Here is a 20,276-nt window from a genome sequence, read left to right on the forward strand (position 1 = left end):
TATACCTGCATCCACAAAATTACTGCTTGAGGGTGATACACCAGTTTCAACTAACAACTGATCGAGGCCTGCCATATTTCAGCTTCCACTGATATACCTGCTTCAACTAACAACTGATTGAGGCCTGTCATACTGTATATCAGCTTCCACAAAATAGTGATAGAGGTTTTCCATATACCTGCATCCATAAAATTACTGCTTGAGGCCTCATGCACACGGCCGTTGTTTTGGTCCGCACCCGAGACGCAGTTTTGGCGGCTCGGATGCGAACCCATTCACTGCAATGGGGCCGCAAAAGATGCGGACAGCATTCCGTGTGCTGTCCGCATCCGTTGCTCCGTTCTGTGGTCCGCAAAAAAAATATAAACTGTCCTATTCTTGTCTGCAAATTGCGGAACGCACACGGACGCCATCCGTGTTTTGCGGATCCGCGATTTGTGGACCGCAAAACACACAACGGTCGTGCGCATGTAGCCTGAGGGTGATATTCCAGCTTCAACTAACAACTGATTGAGGCCTGACATATATCAGCTTCCACAAATACTGCTCTTCTCTAGGGACTTTGGCACAGGGTCATTTTGAAAATGACAGGCAGAGGAAGAGGCAGGCCATTCCGCAGGGGTGGTAGGGGTCGGGTAGGTGCACCAGGCCGGAGCCTAAGTGGAAAGTTGGAGAAGGTGCGTGCGATTATGTCAAAGGACGCACCAGAGTTGTTTGAGTGGCTCAATCAGCCTTCCGCTTCTACACCCTCATCCTCTGTATCTGCACCCTCCTCACTCTCTGCTGTGTGCACCCCAAAAGACACCACCACCATCACCACCACCATAGCCTGAGTCACTCAAGTCAGAGGAATTATTTTCCCATCCATTCCAAGACCTTAACAATGCGCAGCCATTCTTGGCATCTTTATTCACTCACCATATTTTATTTAAAAGCATATGATACACCACCAGCCCCTGATTGCTCGCTCATATGCTCATCTCTAATGATATTTATATATGTCCATCTATTTACATCCTTCTAGTCCTTTGCTCTTTTGGTAGCAACACCTACTGTATATATGTTTATTTTCTCGTTTTCTCTTTTCCTAATGAAGAAATACAATTTTGGTGTCTCTCTCAGCAAAGATAACACTATATTATATAGTATGGCCTCTTCTAGGTTTTTTGTCCATTTCTGGTACAACATAGTGGTTTTAACCCCAGCAGATGATAATTTTATAACATTGGCCTCCTTTAGGTCCCAATCCTCTATGTATATGCGGTATTGGTTATTCTATTAATTTTATATATATGTATTTTCTTTGGCTTCTTTTATGTCACAATCCTCCATGTATATGCGATATTCGTTATTCTATGAATTTTATATGTAATTTTTTTTTATATATATATTTTTTTTTTTTTTTCATATATATGCAGTTTTTATTTTCATTATTTTTTATTTTTATCTTTATATCTATTTATATATATGCACAGGGGTCATATATATACAGGGAGTGCAGAATTATTAGGCAAGTTGTATTTTTGAGGATTAATTTTATTATTGAACAACAACCATGTTCTCAATGAACCCAAAAAACTCATTAATATCAAAGCTGAATATTTTTGGAAGTAGTTTTTAGTTTGTTTTTAGTTTTAGCTATTTTAGGGGGATATCTGTGTGTGCAGGTGACTATTACTGTGCATAATTATTAGGCAACTTAACAAAAAACAAATATATACCCATTTCAATTATTTATTTTTGCCAGTGAAACCAATATAACATCTCAACATTCACAAATATACATTTCTGACATTCAAAAACAAAACAAAAACAAATCAGTGACCAATATAGCCACCTTTCTTTGCAAGGACACTCAAAAGCCTGCCATCCATGGATTCTGTCAGTGTTTTGATCTGTTCACCATCAACATTGCGTGCAGCAGCAACCACAGCCTCCCAGACACTGTTCAGAGAGGTGTACTGTTTTCCCTCCTTGTAAATCTCACATTTGATGATGGACCACAGGTTCTCAATGGGGTTCAGATCAGGTGAACAAGGAGGCCATGTCATTAGATTTTCTTCTTTTATACCCTTTCTTGCCAGCCACGCTGTGGAGTACTTGGACGCGTGTGATGGAGCATTGTCCTGCATGAAAATCATGTTTTTCTTGAAGGATGCAGACTTCTTCCTGTACCACTGCTTGAAGAAGGTGTCTTCCAGAAACTGGCAGTAGGACTGGGAGTTGAGCTTGACTCCATCCTCAACCCGAAAAGGCCCCAAAAGCTCATCTTTGATGATACCAGCCCAAACCAGTACTCCACCTCCACCTTGCTGGCATCTGAGTCGGACTGGAGCTCTCTGCCCTTTACCAATCCAGCCACGGCTCCATCCATCTGGCCCATCAAGACTCACTCTCATTTCATCAGTCCATAAAACCTTAGAAAAATCAGTCTTGAGATATTTCTTGGCCCAGTCTTGACGTTTCAGCTTGTGTGTCTTGTTCAGTGGTGGTCATCTTTCAGCCTTTCTTACCTTGGCCATGTCTCTGAGTATTGCACACCTTGTGCTTTTGGGCACTCCAGTGATGTTGCAGCTCTGAAATATGGCCAAACTGGTGGCAAGTGGCATCTTGGCAGCTGCACGCTTGACTTTTCTCAGTTCATGGGCAGTTATTTTGCGCCTTGGTTTTTCCACACGCTTCTTGCGACCCTGTTGACTATTTTAAATGAAACGCTTGATTGTTCGATGATCACGCTTCAGAAGCTTTGCAATTTTAAGAGTGCTGCATCCCTCTGCAAGATATCTCACTATTTTTGACTTTTCTGAGCCTGTCAAGTCCTTCTTTTGACCCATTTTGCCAAAGGAAAGGAAGTTGCCTAATAATTATGCACACCTGATATAGGGTGTTGATGTCATTAGACCACACCCCTTCTCATTACAGAGATGCACATCACCTAATATGCTTAATTGGTAGTAGGCTTTCGAGCCTATACAGCTTGGAGTAAGACAACATGCATAAAGAGGATGATGTGGTCAAAATACTCATTTGCCTAATAATTCTGCACGCAGTGTATAGCCCTGACCTAAGTATTTATATGAACTAAGTGCTATCCCCATCTAGTGGTGAGATGTATAAATTACACCAGACCAGCCTATGAACAGGGATACAACAGGTGTTGTAATACCAAATGACATGCAATATGATAATGCCTTTCACAGTAATTTTGCAGTTCCCACGTGTTCTGAGTGGGACGCTGCACAAGGCAGGCTTCCGTGGCCCAAATGTTCAAGCATAGAAAGTTTATGACGCCGGATAATCCTCTTGCCCAACGGCTGATCGCTGGCTTCTCGGAACTGCTAGCCTGCCAACTACTGCCATATAAATTGGTGGACTCGGAGGCCTTTAGAAAATTTTTGGCCATTGGCACACCGCAATGGAAGGTCCCCGGAAGGAAATATTTCTCCCAGAAGGGCATCCCTGAACTATATGGCCACTTTCAGAGGTAAGTTAATATATCTCTGGCACATAGTGTCAGTACAAAGATACATCTGACCACAGACACGTGGTCTAGCAAACTCTGCTCCAGTGTTTGAATAAGCAACATACTTAGACCCCCAGTACAAAAACAAAATGGCGTACATATTTCCAGCATCACATAGGGCTGTCAGAATGCAGCATTTCCAGGCCTTGCTGTGAGAGATTCTGAATTCTTCTGTTGCGGGCACTGGCAGAGGAATTTCCACCCACAGCAAAACAGGTGCGGGTACCAATCCTACCGCGCCTGAAAAAAGAGGGTGGTTTAAAGGTGTGTTGGTCACTTCGGATATGAGATCATTCTTGCAGTCAACCCATTGACAGCCGCCCTATGGATCCAGCCTCAGGGAACGCCTATACCGACAGGTGGTGCTGACTACTTCGGGTTAACGGCCGATGTGGACGCTCTGAGAAGCGAGGAACCCCTTGACCACTGGGTGTGCAGGCTTGACCTGTGGCCAGAGCTGGCACAATTTGCCATGGAACTCTTGGCTTTCCCCTTGTCGAGTGTCCTGTCTGAAAGGACGTTCAGCGCAGCAGGGGGGATCGTGACCGATAAGCGCACTCGCTTAGCTCACGACAGTGTGGACTACCTCACATTTTTTAAAATGAATGAGGCATGGATCTCGGAGGAATTCAACACCTATGATGACCACATGTAATTGAATTTCCTCATGCCAGCCCACACATATTTGCCACCACATAGAACAAAGAATGGTCCTTGCCTTATGTATATACAGCGGCATAAAAGGCCTTTTATGTCAGGTGAATGCCTAATTTTTGGGGCCTGTACTGGCCGACAGTTACATATTTATCCTGTGACCGCCTAATGCACCTCTAGCCACAGAATCCAAAGTTCTTTGCTGTCAGGTGAATTCCTATTGCCTAATTTTTGGGGCCTGTACTGGCAGACAGTTACATATTTGTCCTGTGACCGTCTAATGTACCTCCAGCCACAGAATCCAAAGTTCTGTGCCATCAGGTGAATGCCTATCGGCTATTTTTTACGGCCTGTACTGGTCGAGAGTTACATTTTTATCCTGTGACTGCCTAATGTACCTCCAGCCACAGAATCCAAAGTTTTTTGCTGTCAGGTGAAAGCCTATTGCTTTTTTTTTTTTTCTCTAGCCACATAATCAGACCCTTGTCTCACTCCTCTGCCTCTCAATATGGTGGCGTATGAACCGAATTCACCATAAGGACCTTCAAATGTAACAGGGTCATGTGACTGTGCCCCCCACCCCATACTGTGCCCCTCACCCCGTACCCGCCACCCCGTACTGTGCCCCTCATCCCGTACTGTGCCCCCTTATACCCTGCATTGTGTCCTCATCCCTGACCACCAGGACCAGGTAGCGCTCTGTCAGTACATGGCGACCTCCCCTCTCCGCCACGCTTCTCCGCTGTGTACTGGTGCTTATTCTGACACTAGGGCTGGGTTCACATCCTATTTTTGCCATCCATTTAATGCATACCAAAAATGTTTCTATAAATATCTGAGGAAAAGGCTATAAAAAGATTTCTATAAATATCTTAGGATAAGGCACCTACTGCAATCTCCAAAAGTTTTCAGTTTTGACCCACATAACTCTACCCTTCTAGATTGGATAGATATGTCCAAAATTACGGATAAAGGTATTACAAAGGGTTACCAACTACTAAAAGAATCTCGTCTGAACCCCTTACAACATATTCTTGACCTTTGGAATTCTGAAATAGGCTCTTCTATCTCAGATTCAGAATGGAACGAAGCGTTTACTTGTGTCTCCAAATTATCCAAATGCTCTGACCATCTAGAAGGGGCAAGAAAAATCCTGTATAGATGGTATAGAACCCCCCTCTATCTAAACAGGATATTTCCAGATATTCCCCCAGAATGTTGGAGATGTGGAAACGCATCAGGTTCATATATGCATTTGTGGTGGGAATGCCCCACAGTTAGAAAATTATGGTCGCTTCTTGCTGGAAATCTGGCAACCTCCCTAATATTAATAGAACTTTTAGACAACTGGACAACAACTGTTTATATGAAGGTTTATGGGCATCCTCTAGGAATTCTAAAGCTTCTTTTCTGAAAAATTGGGAAGTATGGCTTAATCATAACAAGTGTAAATTACCTTCTAATGCTGCCATTAGACTATAAAGATATGTATTCCACTAAGCTCCATATATGTGCATATAATACTCTATCTCGCTATATATGTACCCGGTCAGCTCATTCATATTGATACTCTACCTTTTCACACACTGTGTATTTATACCTAATACCTATAGACTCTATATGCTTGTCCCCTGTAACTTTGATTAAGTTTTGGCTATTATGTATGACATACATTTGTACTGTAACCTACTATTTTATATTTTCAATAAAAATTATTGTTAAAAAAAAACAACTTGTAACAGATGCCTCAGACTGATGTCGTACAGTGGTGTCTGTTCACCATACAGTTCCATGCTTGAAAAAAAAAATCACGCTAACGTATGCATTTTTTTTATGGACTCTGCAGGATACAAAAACGCGCAGTGCTGCACATTTTTATACATCAAACTGATAGGAAATAAAAATTTTCTAGGCTCCAGCAACGGACATTTTTGAGAGTTTCCCTTTAAGACGCATAAAAATGTCCCCTGATTAAAATACATATTTTTGTGGGAATTTTTGGCAATGATCCCCCTCTGGTATATCACTGTCTATGTTGTGGGGCTATTTGTGTACTTCTAGTAAGTGCTTGCTGGCTGCAAATATGACCTGAAGGTTTTTCAGGTTCGCCTGCCATTAAATTGAATAGGGCCTGCCGTGAACACGCAAACATTTAATCGCGAACGCGCGTTCGCGAATCGTCCCGACCGATGTTCGTCCATCACTACTGTTTCTCACTCTGCCTCTCATCTCCCCTGCATTTTAGTCTGCCTTGCATCTCCCTACATGTGCTGTTTAAAAGACAAACTGTTGCCCATAACAAGCAATCAAAGCATGGAAAGAAATAGTATTAGAACATATTTATATGGATAAATGTACATTGCATACTGATTGTGGGCTCTCTTGGGGTCCTTTAGTAAACTGGTGTAAAGTAGAGCTGGCTTAGTTGCCCATAGCAACCAATCAGATTCTACCTTTCATTTTCCAAAGGAGCTGTCAAAAATGGAAGGTGGAATCTGATTGGTTACTATGGGCAACAAAGGCAGTTCTACTTTACAGCAGTTTGATAAATGATCCCATTTGTGTACTATTTCCTTAGGTAGAGTGGGTTCTAGTCATCTTTGTCCCTCGTATTCTCATATACTGTATTATTATGTCTGTATTTGTGACTACTTAACTATTAAATATTATGTATACTATTACATTGTGGGGGCATTTTTTCCTTCTTGTTGTTCATGACAATGTTTTTATATTTAGTGAAGGGATCTTCATTTTTGCTGAGGATTAGCCTTTGTTCTACATGAACCACCTAATTTGGAGGTGATTGTAAAGGTAAGGGCCCAAGGATCCATTCCCAATCTTACACTAACCACCAAAAATTAGTTACTATGTCATTGTTTTATCATTATAGGAACTAATTTGGTGAGTAGTGTCAGACTGGGAATCCTTGGGCCTTTAAATTTAAAATTAGCTCCAAATTAGGTTGTTTTGCTGCATTCAGTTGAATTTGTTTAGGACAATTTCATTCAGGGTAACCTGGGCACCTAGCACTGTGGTTGCCTTACAATTTCTCCTGGTAAAGCAACCCATTCAAAGTGGCGACTCAAAAAAACACGTTTCCACCAGTTATTCCACTAGCATCAACAGTGTGAGGCAGATAATGTTCAAAACAGACAAGGTCATAAACAAGGAGTTAGGTAGGGCCCACTTCACATACATAAGTTTTGTCTGCCCAGTCATTTTAGGCCAGGAGCTGGACACAACTGATATATGTGCAGAGAACTTCAATGCACAGATCCGGCAACTATCCACTGATAGCGCTGGACAAAAAACTAAACATGCAGCATTTTTCTGTACGGAGCTATTTGGCAACCGGCATGTGTATTAGGTAGAGCCCAGACAGGCAGGTGTTTATCTTTATGTTTGTGCTGGGGCTGAAGTGCCAAAAGTAAAGCACCACTTGGACTTGGACTCCGTTGTCAGAGGAGGAGTCTGTCATCCGCGCCCTGCTTGAGAGAGCGATCCCTTACAATATTTATTTTATTTCCTGAACATTATTATGGGGGCAGCCATCTTGCCTTGTTCTTAACAACATTTAGAAAGCATTAAGACAATTGATTTATGGCAGCACCAAGGGCCATGGACACAATAGTCAGGAGGGGACCTCATTTATTTCTATGGGAGAGTTTTCTAGGCATGCTCTGTGACCTGTGAAGAAGTCATTGTACAAGGAAAGAATAGATAAGTTTTGACAATCACCTATTGTGAATGGGGCATCTGGTATTATCTATGCACAGAGGTGATATCATTACAGGCAGAATTAAAATAGCTGATAAGCAGGTAACCGCAATAAAGTGATCTGTACAGACAAAGAAGTGGCATCTATTATTAAGCTTAGTGACAAGTGCAAAAACTTCAAGATTTTATGGTTTTTGTTTAAATATACAGTCAGGTCCATAAATATTGGGACATCGACACAATTCTAACATCTTTGGCTCTATACACCACCACAAGGGATTTGAAATTAAACGAAGAAGATGTGCTTTAACTGCAGACTATCAGCTTTAATTTGAGGGTATTTACATCCAAATCAGGTTAACGGTGTAGGAATTACAACAGTTTGCATATGTGCCTCCCACGTGTTAAGGGACCAAAAGTAATGGGACAATTGGCTTCTCAGCTGTTCCATGGCCAGGTGTATGTTATTCCCTCATTATCCCAATTACAATGAGCAGATAAAAGGTCCAGCGTTCATTTCAAGTGTGCTATTTGCATTTGGAATCTGTTGCTGTCAACTCTCAAGATGAGATCCAAAGAGCTGTCACTATCAGTGAAGCAAGCCATCATTAGGCTGAAAAAACTAAACAAACCCATCAGAGAGATAGCAAAAACATTAGGCGTGGCCAAAACAACTATTTGGAACATTCTTAAAAAGAAGTATTAAATAATGAGAGAGAAAAAGAAATGAATCGCACATCCACTGCTAATGCTATGATCTCATCCTGAATAGCGCATGTGTACTACCTCCATGCTACATGCTAAATGAGGCATTTGTGTACATTTCGATCAAAAGGCAATAAGCCCACTCACCATGCCAAGGTTGCAGCACCGCACCATGTGAACAGTTGTCAAAGCTCACCTGCTCTGAAGCTCACAGGAACTCCAACTGAGAGCATGATAGGCTAATTTAACCCCTACTACTAAATACTAGGCTAATTAAAATCACCTGGCTAGTGGAAGGAGTGCAGATCCAGGGACAGAGTTATATGTATTAAATAATGAGAGAGAAAAAGAAATGAATCGCACATCCACTGCTAATGCTATGATCTCATCCCTGCATTCCTGCCGGAGACAGCACTGAATAGCGCATGTGTACTACCTCCATGCTACATGCTAAATGAGGCATTTGTGTACATTTTGATCAAAAGGCAATAAGCCCACTCACCACGCCAAGGTTGCCTCTATGAGTGGGTCCTAACCTAAAAATTGGCGCGGCGCTACACGGCGACCGCCAGCGCTGTAGCGCGATCCCGGCCGGCGGCGGGACCCAGTGGCCAAACAGCACCCCTGCTGCCTGACCATGCCAAACCTAGCTCTGGGTCCCACCAACCAGCCAAGAAAACAGCACAGCAGCCCCCATGCAGCACCGCACCATGTGAACAGTTGTCAAAGCTCACCTGCTCTGAAGCTCACAGGAACTCCAACTGATTCTTAAAAAGAAGGAACGCACCGGTGAGCTCAGCAACACTACTACAAAACCCGGAATACAACGGAAAACAACTGTGGTGAATGACCAAATAATTATTTCCCTGGTGAAGAAAACACCCTTCACAAAAGTTGGCCAGATCAAGAACACTCTCCAGGAGGTAGGTGTATGTGTGTCAAAGTCAACAATCAAAAGAAGACTTCACCAGAGTGAATACAGAGGGTTCACCACAAGATGTAAACCATTGGTGAACCTCAAAAACCGGAAGGCCAGATTAGAGTTTGCCAAACGACATCTAAAAAAGCTTTCACAGTTCTGGAACAACATCCTATGGACAGATGAGACCAAGGTCAACTTGTACCAGAGTGATGGGAAGAGAAGAGTATGGAAAAGGAAAGTAACTGCTCATGATCCTAAGCATACCACCTCATCAGTGAAGCATGGTGGTGGTAGTGTCATGGCGTGGGCATGTATGGCTGCCAATGGAACTGGTTCTCTTGTATTTATTGATGATGTGACTGCTGACAAAAGCAGCAGGATGAATTCTGAAGTGTTTTGGGCAATATTATCTGCTCATATTCAGCCAAATGCTTCAGAACTCCTTGGACGGCGCTACACAGTGCAGATGGACAATGACCCAAAGCATACTGCAAAAGCAACCAAAGAGTTTTTTAAGGGAAAGAAGTAGAATGTTATGCAATGGCCAAGTCAATCCCCTGACCTGAATCCGATTGAGCATGCATTTCACTTGCTGAAGACAAAACTGAAGGGAAAATGCCCCAAGAACAAGCAGGAACTGAAGACAGTTGCAGTAGAGGTCTGGCAGAGCATCACCAGGGATGAAACCCAGCATCTGGTGATGTCTATATGTGTTCCAGACTTCAGGCTGTAATTGACTTCAAAGGATTTGCAACCAAGTATTAAAAAGTGAAAGTTTGATTTATGATTATTATTATGTACCATTACTTTTGGTCCCTTAACAAGTGGAAGGCACATATGCAAACTGTTGTAATTCCTACACCGTTCACCTGATTTGGATGTAAATACCCTCAAATTAAAGCTGACAGTCTGCAGTTAAAGAACATATTGTTTGTTTCATTTCAAATCCATTGTGGTGGTGTATAGAGCCAAAAATGTTATAATTGTGTCGATGTCCCAATATTTATGGACCTGACTGTAGATGTTAACATGGAAAATTATCATCAAACATTCTTTAACAATATGGAGCCAGGTGAGGCAATCACCTCAGGCAGCACCAGTTAGGGGCAAGCGGGATGCAGCGGAAGGGCCATGGGCAATGAGCGCTTTCATTGTGGCAAAGAGGTTAGGTTAAAAAATTGGCATTAGCGGGGGAACCATTTCAGTTTTCGCCTCAGACAGCAGAAAGGCTAGGTGCACCCCAGAATATGATAGACGCCAGGTCATTTTCTGGTGACTGGATCTTGCATGCAGGACTTTTTTCTGTCTAAAAAAACGGATCTCAGATGGAAATAGCTCAAACGGTTGACAACTGATGCAACAGGACCCGTTTTTGTTCTCTCTCTCTCCTTCTGACGGATCAGAAGAACGGAAAGCTAAACGGTGATATGAACTCAGGCTAACTTTAAATTCCAGAACAAAAAAACTGACTTTTACCCTGCAGGCAAAAACAGAAAACAAAACCAGCTCGTCTGAGCACTAACTGCACCCGGATAGTCCCTTACTATACCAGGTGCCTTCCTACCAGGCACTAGAAATGAAATAACACAGTTTGCACTCACAGGCAGTATGCGCTAACCCAGACTTAGGGTCCATTCACACGTCCGTGGAATGGGTCTGCATCCGTTCCGCAATATCCGGAACGGGTGCGGACCCATTCATTCTCAATGGGGCAGGAATGGATGCGGAGAGCACACATTTCCGGAGCGCGGCCCCGATCTTCCGTCCCGCAGCTCCGGAAAAAAATAGAACATGTCCTATTCTTGTCCCCAATTGCGGACAAGAAAAGGCAATTCTATGGGGGTGCCGGGCCGAGTGTATTGCGGATCCGCAATACACTACGGACGTGTGAATGGACCCTTAGCCATCAGACGAACTTCTTGTGCACTTGCTGCAGGTGCTCCTTATTACACCATCCTGATGGCAGAGATGGTCTAGGGCAGTGATGGCCAACCTCTGACACTCCACATGTGGTGAAACTACAACTCCCAGTATGCTCCATTCATTTCTATAGAGTTCTGAGAACAGCCAAGCAAGGGGAGCATCTTGGGAATCATAGTTTTACCACAGCTGGAGTGCCGGAGGTTAGCCATGACAGGAATAGGGATTGAGATCCTGCCCTATTCTTCCCAATCCAACTCCAGACCAGAACCCTTTTCTCTGGCTTCCTATGGCAAATATGACAGGATTCTAGGGGAAATATACTTTCCCTCAATTATTTCACTTTTCAGTGTCTCATACCTCCTAAAACGAAATCTTGTAATATGATATACAGTATCATTTATTTCCATCGAAGTTAAAAATGAACTCACATCCTCTCAAGGTTGTCCTCAGCCTACAGAAAATTGCCTTCATTAGCACATATTTCATTGTTACTCAATATGTCTCTTTTTCAGAAATAAATCCTATTTCACTTGACTAATGAGACACTTTGCTGGCCATTAGTTTTTGACATCACTAGGTCAAGCTATTTAAGCAGACTTTTTTCTTTCCTTTTTTTTTTATAGATAAAATTAATAATTAACAATGTAGACTAGATTATACTATGTAGCTGGGTGAAGCTGCTGAGAATCCAAAGTAGAGGCCTAAAATTGTCAAGTGTCAAGATTATGTTGTGTCTATTAATTATTTGCTAACTGTTAATTTTTTATGGTTTGCCTATTATCGTTTGTACATGAATTAGCAAAAATTCTCTGGGAAGCACATTTACCATACTGGATATTGATTACGATCTAATGATCAAGTATGTTCCTAATCAAATCTTTGGGATATATGGCCTCAGTAAGGCTAGTTTCCGACAGGCTGTTCTGGGAGAGGAGCAGCCTGCCAGTGTTCATCGTATCCGGCATAGCCGGAAAGGGCCAGAGCACCATTAGGCCCCATTGACTTGCAGCATTTTATTGTCTGCCTGAATCACGTCACAAATGCCTAAAACGGGCCGGATTACCTCTGGGTCAAAGGGCTTCACTGAGGAAAGGCAGTATCCGGCTTTGCTGGATACCATGAACTCCAGCAGGCTGTTCCATTGCCGAAACAGCCTGCAGGATGATTTTAGTGTTAGCATGGAACTAGCCTTTAAAGCAGCACTGGATAGTTTAGTGAGATATCAAGGCCAGTAAGATATTTTGTTAGATCAAATACAATATCATTTGTATCTCTACAGTGACAATTTTCAGCCAAAATCAACCAAATCGAAATTTGGTTTATTGCTTAAAAATAATTAGAATTGTCGTCAGGAGAGGGCCTTGATGACTGGAAATAAAACCAATCTGTAGAAAAAAACATGAATCACACATCAACATGCCATGAAACGATCTTTTTCTTGTCAGCATAATTTCTGAACATCTCTATTGAGGCACTTAGGGGGAGATTTGTTGAGACTTGTGCTTTCTGTGTTGGTCTTGATATCCCCTGCGCCCATGGAGAATAAGTCTAATATATGACGAAGGGGGTGCACAGGTAGCAGTCGCTACGGGGTCCAGGAGCCTGAGGGGGCCCAAAGACCCTTGTGCCACATAAGACAACATTGGTATTATAAAAAGTCCATGCTGGTCAAGTTACACCTCTGGCTGAAGGGAAGGGGTTGGGTCAAGAATTTGGCATGGAGGGTTACCGTTCCAATTTTAGCCTCAGACAGAATGAAGGCTATGTGCTTCCCTGACCAAAAAGCACTGAGGGAAGGAGGGCCCAAGCTGAACTCTTGCACCAGGGCCCATGAGCCTTTAGCTACGCCCCTGCACAGCACCTCAGCAATAACAGACACCATGCAACACGGCACAATGTGAACAGATCTGAAAATAAAATTAAGAGTAGAAAGCACCCTATATGGTCTAATCCAGTACATAAATACATTGCAGCAGATTTACTAATTCTGTCTCATGTTTAGACAGTATAATCCTAGATTAGACAGTCGAAAGATACGCCTCATCAAAGTGGCTCATGTTGGATAGCAAATTTGGTTTCTCATTAGATACTTTTGTCTAAATATGTGGGGGCGGGGACTCAAGGTAAATATAACTTCTTTTGCTATTTTATCACATTATAAACTGTTCTCTAAGGCTGGACAAACCTTTTAAATTCTGTATATGGCCACAATTGTTTATGGTTCTTCTATTGATTTTTTGGTGCTTCATGAAAGTATTCCTTGGGTGAATCTATCCATGTCTCTACTTTTCTCTTCTGAATCGAATCACACAAAATTCAGATTAGTTTTGAATCAGAAGTTTTTGAAAAATTGTTGTTGAATTTCCAAATTTCAGAATCTTTTTATTCATCTGTAAGGGTACATTCACACGACCGTATTTTTGGCTCTGCATCCGTTCCGCAATTTTCATTTCAATGGGGCCGCAAAAGATGCGGACAGCACACAATGTGCTGTCCGCATCCGTAGATCCGTTCCGCGGCCCCACAAAAAAGATAGAGCATATACTATACTTGTCCGCAATCGAGGACAAGAATAGGCATTTCTATCATAGGGCCGGCTACATTCACACGACCGGTATCCGTGTTTTGCGGATCCGTAATTTGCGGACCGCAAAACACATACGGTCGTGTGAATGTAGCCTAATAGGAACCCTACTTGTACAGTATATAGTTGGTTCAATTCCATTTGTTGCTAGTAGGTACGCAGCAGAGTTGCCAACCAGAATTTTTCTTTTTTCTGGACAATTTATCCCAAAATCACAACAGCCAACATTTTTACAGACAAATTGGAAAACCATAGTGAATGATAAAGATTATAAGTAATACATATCTATAACTCAATATACTGATAGGAACTTATTACCAGAGTCACAAAATGATGATAAATACTACCAAAATAATCTAGTCAAGTACCATCAGCCTAAAAAAAAAATCACAGACACATCAGTTTTTTTTCATGGACTCAAGAAAAAGGTCAACAATTTTTACGGACTGTCCAGAAATTTCGGGACGGTTGGCAACCCTGGTACACAGTCAAGCAATTATCAAAGACAATTAACAGTTAGAATGCATCATCTTTTCAACAATAAGGTTTCTAGTCTGTCTTTATGAACATATTAATTGGGATGTGTGTGTATGTCAATGGTCCTCTAGGATTTTCATATTGATGGTCATCAATATGAGATCAGCGGGGGTCTGACTTTCGACACCCCTGCCAATCAGCTATATAAAGAGGTCGGTGAGTGCTGCTGCCTCCTCACAGCTTACTAAGCATAGGGCCATACATTGTATAGTGGTTGTGCTTGTTATTGCAGCTTAGCCCTATTTACTTGAATGCCTCTAGGATAGTGATCAGCAACCTCTGGCACTCCAGGTGTTGTGAAACTACATCTCCCATCATGCACACTTGCTTAACTGTTGTCTAAACTCCCACAGAATTGAAAGGAGCATGCTGGGGGTTGTAGTTTCACAACAGCTGGAGTGCCGAAGGTTGCTGATCCCTGCTCTAGGACAAGTGACCAATGAATGTGACATCACATGGCCTAGGAATCGACCTAAGCGCTCACAGAGTGCCGCAGTCTCTTCATACAACTGATCAGAGGGGTGTCAGGAGTCAGACCTTCGCTGATCTGATATTGATGACCTATCCTTAAAAGCAGGGACGTAGCTAAAGGCTCATGGGCCCTGGTGCAAGAGTTCAGCTTGCCCCCCCCCCCCCTTTATTCAGTGCTGGTGCACCTAGCTTTTCTGCAGCCCAAGGCAAATATTGAAATGACCCCCCCCTTCCCTCCAATCCTACTGTTAAAGGGGTTGTCCTCTTTTTACTACTGATGACCTATCCTCAGGATAGGTCATCACTATCAGATCAGCCAGGGTCCTCCGGCACCCCTGACGATCAGCTATTTGAAGAGAGGGCAGCGCTCATATGAGAGCTGCTTTCTCTGTTCTGTTTACCTGCTCGCCGTAGCATTTGCAGTGATGATCAGGTACTCAGAGCAGAGAAGGCAGCGCTCATACAAAAAAAAAAAACGGACAACCCCTTTAAAGACATACTTGGAAAACATTACATTCAGCTCTATAGAACATACAGGGTAATACAGCCCCACATATGTACCTCTCACATCCAGTGACTTCTCTTCTCTGATGTAGATATTCTCTTTCCTCTTCTTCTCCTGTCAGACCAGACCGCCATGGTGACTTCTTTCAGCCGCACCTCGTCTCTGTAGAGTTTAACAAACAGACATCTTACTTTTCTACTTTTCCCTCCTCCTCCTCACCTTCTCCTCCACCCCATCCTGCCCCCCCCCCCATACTGTGTCCACTGTGCTCCCCAATACTTTCCTGCAGAAACAGTCCCCCTGAAAATACTGGTACCTCACAGTACATCAGTACAAAAACACCCCTTTATATTGTGTGCTAGTACAAAAAAATCCCCCCTTCCTTTCAGATCAGATCCCCATATAAAACCCTAAATATAATCCCCCCATCTCAGACCAACCCCCCTTTAGATCTCTATGTCAGACCCCATATAAGACCCCAGTTTTAGACCTCAGATCAGACCCCCATTAGACCTCCATGTAAGACCCCAACCTAATATCAGACCTCAGATAAGACCCCCATTAGACCTCCAGACCCCCATATAAGACCCCCATTAGCCCTCCAGACCCCCATTAGACCTCCAGACCCCCATTAGACCTCCAGACCCCCATATCACACCACCAGACCCCCCTATCAGACATCTAGACCCCCATTAGACCTCTAGACTACCACTAGAACTCCAAACACCCATATCTGACCCCCATTGGACCTCCAGAGCCCCATATCTGACCCCCATTAGACCTCCAGACCCTCAATCAGATCCCCAATCAGACCCCCATTAGACCTCTAGACCCCCAATCAGACCCCCATTAGACCTCCAGACCTCCAGTCGGACCTCTTCAGACCCCCAGTCAGACCTCTCTAGATCCCCAGTCAGACCTCAACAATCCCCCAGTCAGACCTCCAGACCCCCCTGTCAGACCTCTATACTCCCCAGTCAGACCTCCAGACCCCCAGTCAGATCTCCAGACCCCCCCATTAGCCACTTCAGACCCCCAGTCAGACCTCCAGATCTCCAGTCAGAACTCCAGACCCCCCAGTCAGACCTCCAGACCCCCCATAGACCACTCCAGACCCCTATTAGACCTCTCCATACCCCCCATTAGACCTCCATATCAGACCTCACATTAGACTGTAAAATAATAAAGTAACTTACCTCTCGTGCCACCACTCTCCTTGTTCTGGCTGTCTTCTCTTCTCAGGGCCCGCGCTGCAGTCACCTGATCCCTTGCAGCATCAGGTCAGAGCGTGCTTTGTACGTCCTGATGCTGCAGGCAGCCAGGACACAGCAGAGCGGGCCCTGAGAAGAACGAGCAGGAGGAGGGGTAAGTACTGGACAGCGCTCACATCGCTTCTCTCCCCCTCCTCCTGCAGACTAGGGAGCGCTTCCATTATGGAAGTGCTTGCTAGTATTCTCTTTATAAGATGCACTGCATCTAATAAAGGGAAAAGTACAGTACCACTGGCGACCGTTGCGACCCCTATACAGGGAGTGCAGAATTATTAGGCAAATGAGTATTTTGACCACATCATCCTCTTTATGCATGTTGTCTTACTCCAAGCTGTATAGGCTCGAAAGCCTACTACCAATTAAGCATATTAGGTGATGTGCATCTCTGTAATGAGAAGGGGTGTGGTCTAATGACATCAACACCCTATATTAGGTGTGCATAATTATTAGGCAACTTCCTTTCCTTTGGCAAAATGGGTCAAAAGAAGGACTTGACAGGCTCAGAAAAGTCAAAAATAGTGAGATATCTTGCAGAGGGATGCAAAGCTTCTGAAGCGTGATCATCGAACAATCAAGCGTTTCATTCAAAATAGTCAACAGGGTCGCAAGAAGCGTGTGGAAAAACCAAGGCGCAAAATAACTGCCCATGAACTGAGAAAAGTCAAGCGTGCAGCTGCCAAGATGCCACTTGCCACCAGTTTGGCCATATTTCAGAGCTGCAACATCACTGGAGTGCCCAAAAGCACAAGGTGTGCAATACTCAGAGACATGGCCAAGGTAAGAAAGGCTGAAAGACGACCACCACTGAACAAGACACACAAGCTGAAACGTCAAGACTGGGCCAAGAAATATCTCAAGACTGATTTTTCTAAGGTTTTATGGACTGATGAAATGAGAGTGAGTCTTGATGGGCCAGATGGATGGGCCCGTGGCTGGATTGGTAAAGGGCAGAGAGCTCCAGTCCGACTCAGACGCCAGCAAGGTGGAGGTGGAGTACTGGTTTGGGCTGGTATCATCAAAGATGAGCTTGTGGGGCCTTTTCGGGTTGAGGATGGAGTCAAGCTCAACTCCCAGTCCTACTGCCAGTTTCTGGAAGACACCTTCTTCAAGCAGTGGTACAGGAAGAAGTCTGCATCCTTCAAGAAAAACATGATTTTCATGCAGGACAATGCTCCATCACACGCGTCCAAGTACTCCACAGCGTGGCTGGCAAGAAAGGGTATAAAAGAAGAAAATCTGATGACATGGCCTCCTTGTTCACCTGATCTGAACCCCATTGATAACCTGTGGTCCATCATCAATTGTGAGATTTACAAGGAGGGAAAACAGTACACCTCTCTGAACAGTGTCTGGGAGGCTGTGGTTGCTGCTGCACGCAATGTTGATGGTGAACAGATCAAAACACTGACAGAATCCATGGATGGCAGGCTTTTGAGTGTCCTTGCAAAGAAAGGTGGCTATATTGGTCACTGATTTGTTTTTGTTTTGTTTTTGAATGTCAGAAATGTATATTTGTGAATGTTGAGATGTTATATTGGTTTCACTGGTAAAAATAAATAATTGAAATGGGTATATATTTCTTTTTTGTTAAGTTGCCTAATAATTATGCACAGTAATAGTCACCTGCACACACAGATATCCCCCTAAAATAGCTAAATTTAAAAATAAACTAAAAACTACTTCCAAAAATATTCAGCTTTGATATCAATGAGTTTTTTTCCGTTCATTGAGAACATGGTTGTTGTTCAATAATAAAATTAATCCTCAAAAATACAATTTGCCTAATACTTCTGCACTCCCTGTAGTTATGCCAGTGCTTAAAGGGGTTATCCTAGGTCTAATGTAAAAAATAAAAATCAGATGTCATATAGTACATGGCAACCTCTTTCTAATAAAGCTAGAACCAGCCCTGTACCTCCCATGGATCCAGAAATGTCCCCATTCATTGCTCTGCTAGATTTATATCAAGCTGGCAGCTCAAGGGGAGGGTCTTTTCTGCTGCAGATCAGGGGGCGTGTCCATGTTCTACCTATCACAGCTCAGGAGGCAGTTGAAGGATGACACTGAGCATATACGGCCTTCTCAATGAGCAGGACAAAGAAATAAGAAAAAAAAATACAGCAGGTGGCGCTCTACAGAAACATTTTATTGAATAACTCAGTAGCAATGCTACATTTTTGATTACATGCAATTAGAAAAGCATTCAAATTCAAATGCTGATTTGAATACTGTAAAATATTTTTGATGGTACAACCCCTTTAAGATAAGCCATCAATCTAAAAATCTCCCATTTAATTTTCTTATTAAATGGGAGATTTTTAGATTGATGGCTTATCTTAAAGGGGTTGTACCATCAAAAATATTCTACAGTATTCAAATCAGCATTTGAATTTGACTGCTTTTCTAATTGCATGTAATAAAAAATTTAGCATTGCTACTGAGTTATTCAATAAAATGTTTCTGTATAGCGCCACCTGCTGTATTTTTTTTTCTTATTTCTTTGAGAAGTCTTTTAAATGATTTTTTTTATTAAAGAGTGAAAATATATCATTTGCACAACATGAAGGCTAATAATATATGCGTTTAGATACAACACTAATGCTTCAATGATGTCTCTAAAACATTTGTTGCAAATTAATTGTCAGGGTACTGGTACACAAAAAAAAAACATCATTTTTTTTATAAAATGTCCTAATAATGGAAATAAAATTCTTATTTTGTAGGTATGAAACGGTCGTTGAGTCCCGATCACGGGCAAGAAAATGGAAGGATGAGCGCAGCAATGTTTTTACGATGTTTTGAGGAAAAAGTGACCTGGATGGACAGGACAGACTGCCAGTTCTCTAATGAAAAGAAGAAGATCTTATATTCGCTATGCGAAGTGTGCAACATTCAGTTGAACTCTGCAGATCAGGCACAGATTCATTACAACGGAAAGTCCCATCTAAAAAGAGTAAAGCAGCTAAACAATGGGAAGCTACCAACAAACACATCGTCCGGATCTTTACTTGTCAGCACCACTGGAGGTAGGAGAAAAATTTTTACTCCTCGTATTTGGAATACACTGCCGTAAAAAATAGTCGGTCAAATGCATTTCATTTGGGATCTGTTCTACATGTGAAACTTATGTTTGATCAACTCTTGTGTGTATATTTTGTTCTGATTGCCTAGGACTATGTTTGTCATGGCTGACTTATTATTATGTTTTGATTTGTTATGTGTTATTTTTCACGTTTTTGGACTATCTTTATGTTGTTTTTTTGTTTAGTCGGATACTTACTATGCATTTATATAGAATCTGCAGTATTGTTTCCTATTATCAGCTGTTTCAAGTTGATAAGGGAAGGACTATAGCGTTCTTGTATGGGATTAGGCTAGGTTTATACTGAGTACAGGGAGAACTTTAGGTGTATATGTCATGAAATTCTCCCAACATGTATGTTTTGTCCATAGATTTCTATTGG

General features: G+C 42.6%; 1 protein-coding gene across 2 annotated transcripts in view; it reads left to right on the plus strand.

The window, feature by feature from the left end:
* ZNF385B (zinc finger protein 385B) overlaps nucleotides 1-20,276 on the plus strand; it is a 728,692-nt gene that overhangs the window by 161,178 nt on the left and 547,238 nt on the right. For both annotated transcript variants that reach the window (XM_040440755.1, XM_040440756.1), the window contains exon 4: nucleotides 19,536-19,838. In XM_040440755.1, coding sequence (XP_040296689.1) covers nucleotides 19,538-19,838 — 301 coding nt within the window. In that variant the 5' untranslated portion in view covers nucleotides 19,536-19,537. The remainder of the gene's footprint in view (nucleotides 1-19,535; nucleotides 19,839-20,276) is intronic.

The sequence above is a fragment of the Bufo bufo genome, chromosome 7 (assembly GCF_905171765.1).
Source record: "Bufo bufo chromosome 7, aBufBuf1.1, whole genome shotgun sequence".
NCBI lineage: Eukaryota > Metazoa > Chordata > Amphibia > Anura > Bufonidae > Bufo > Bufo bufo.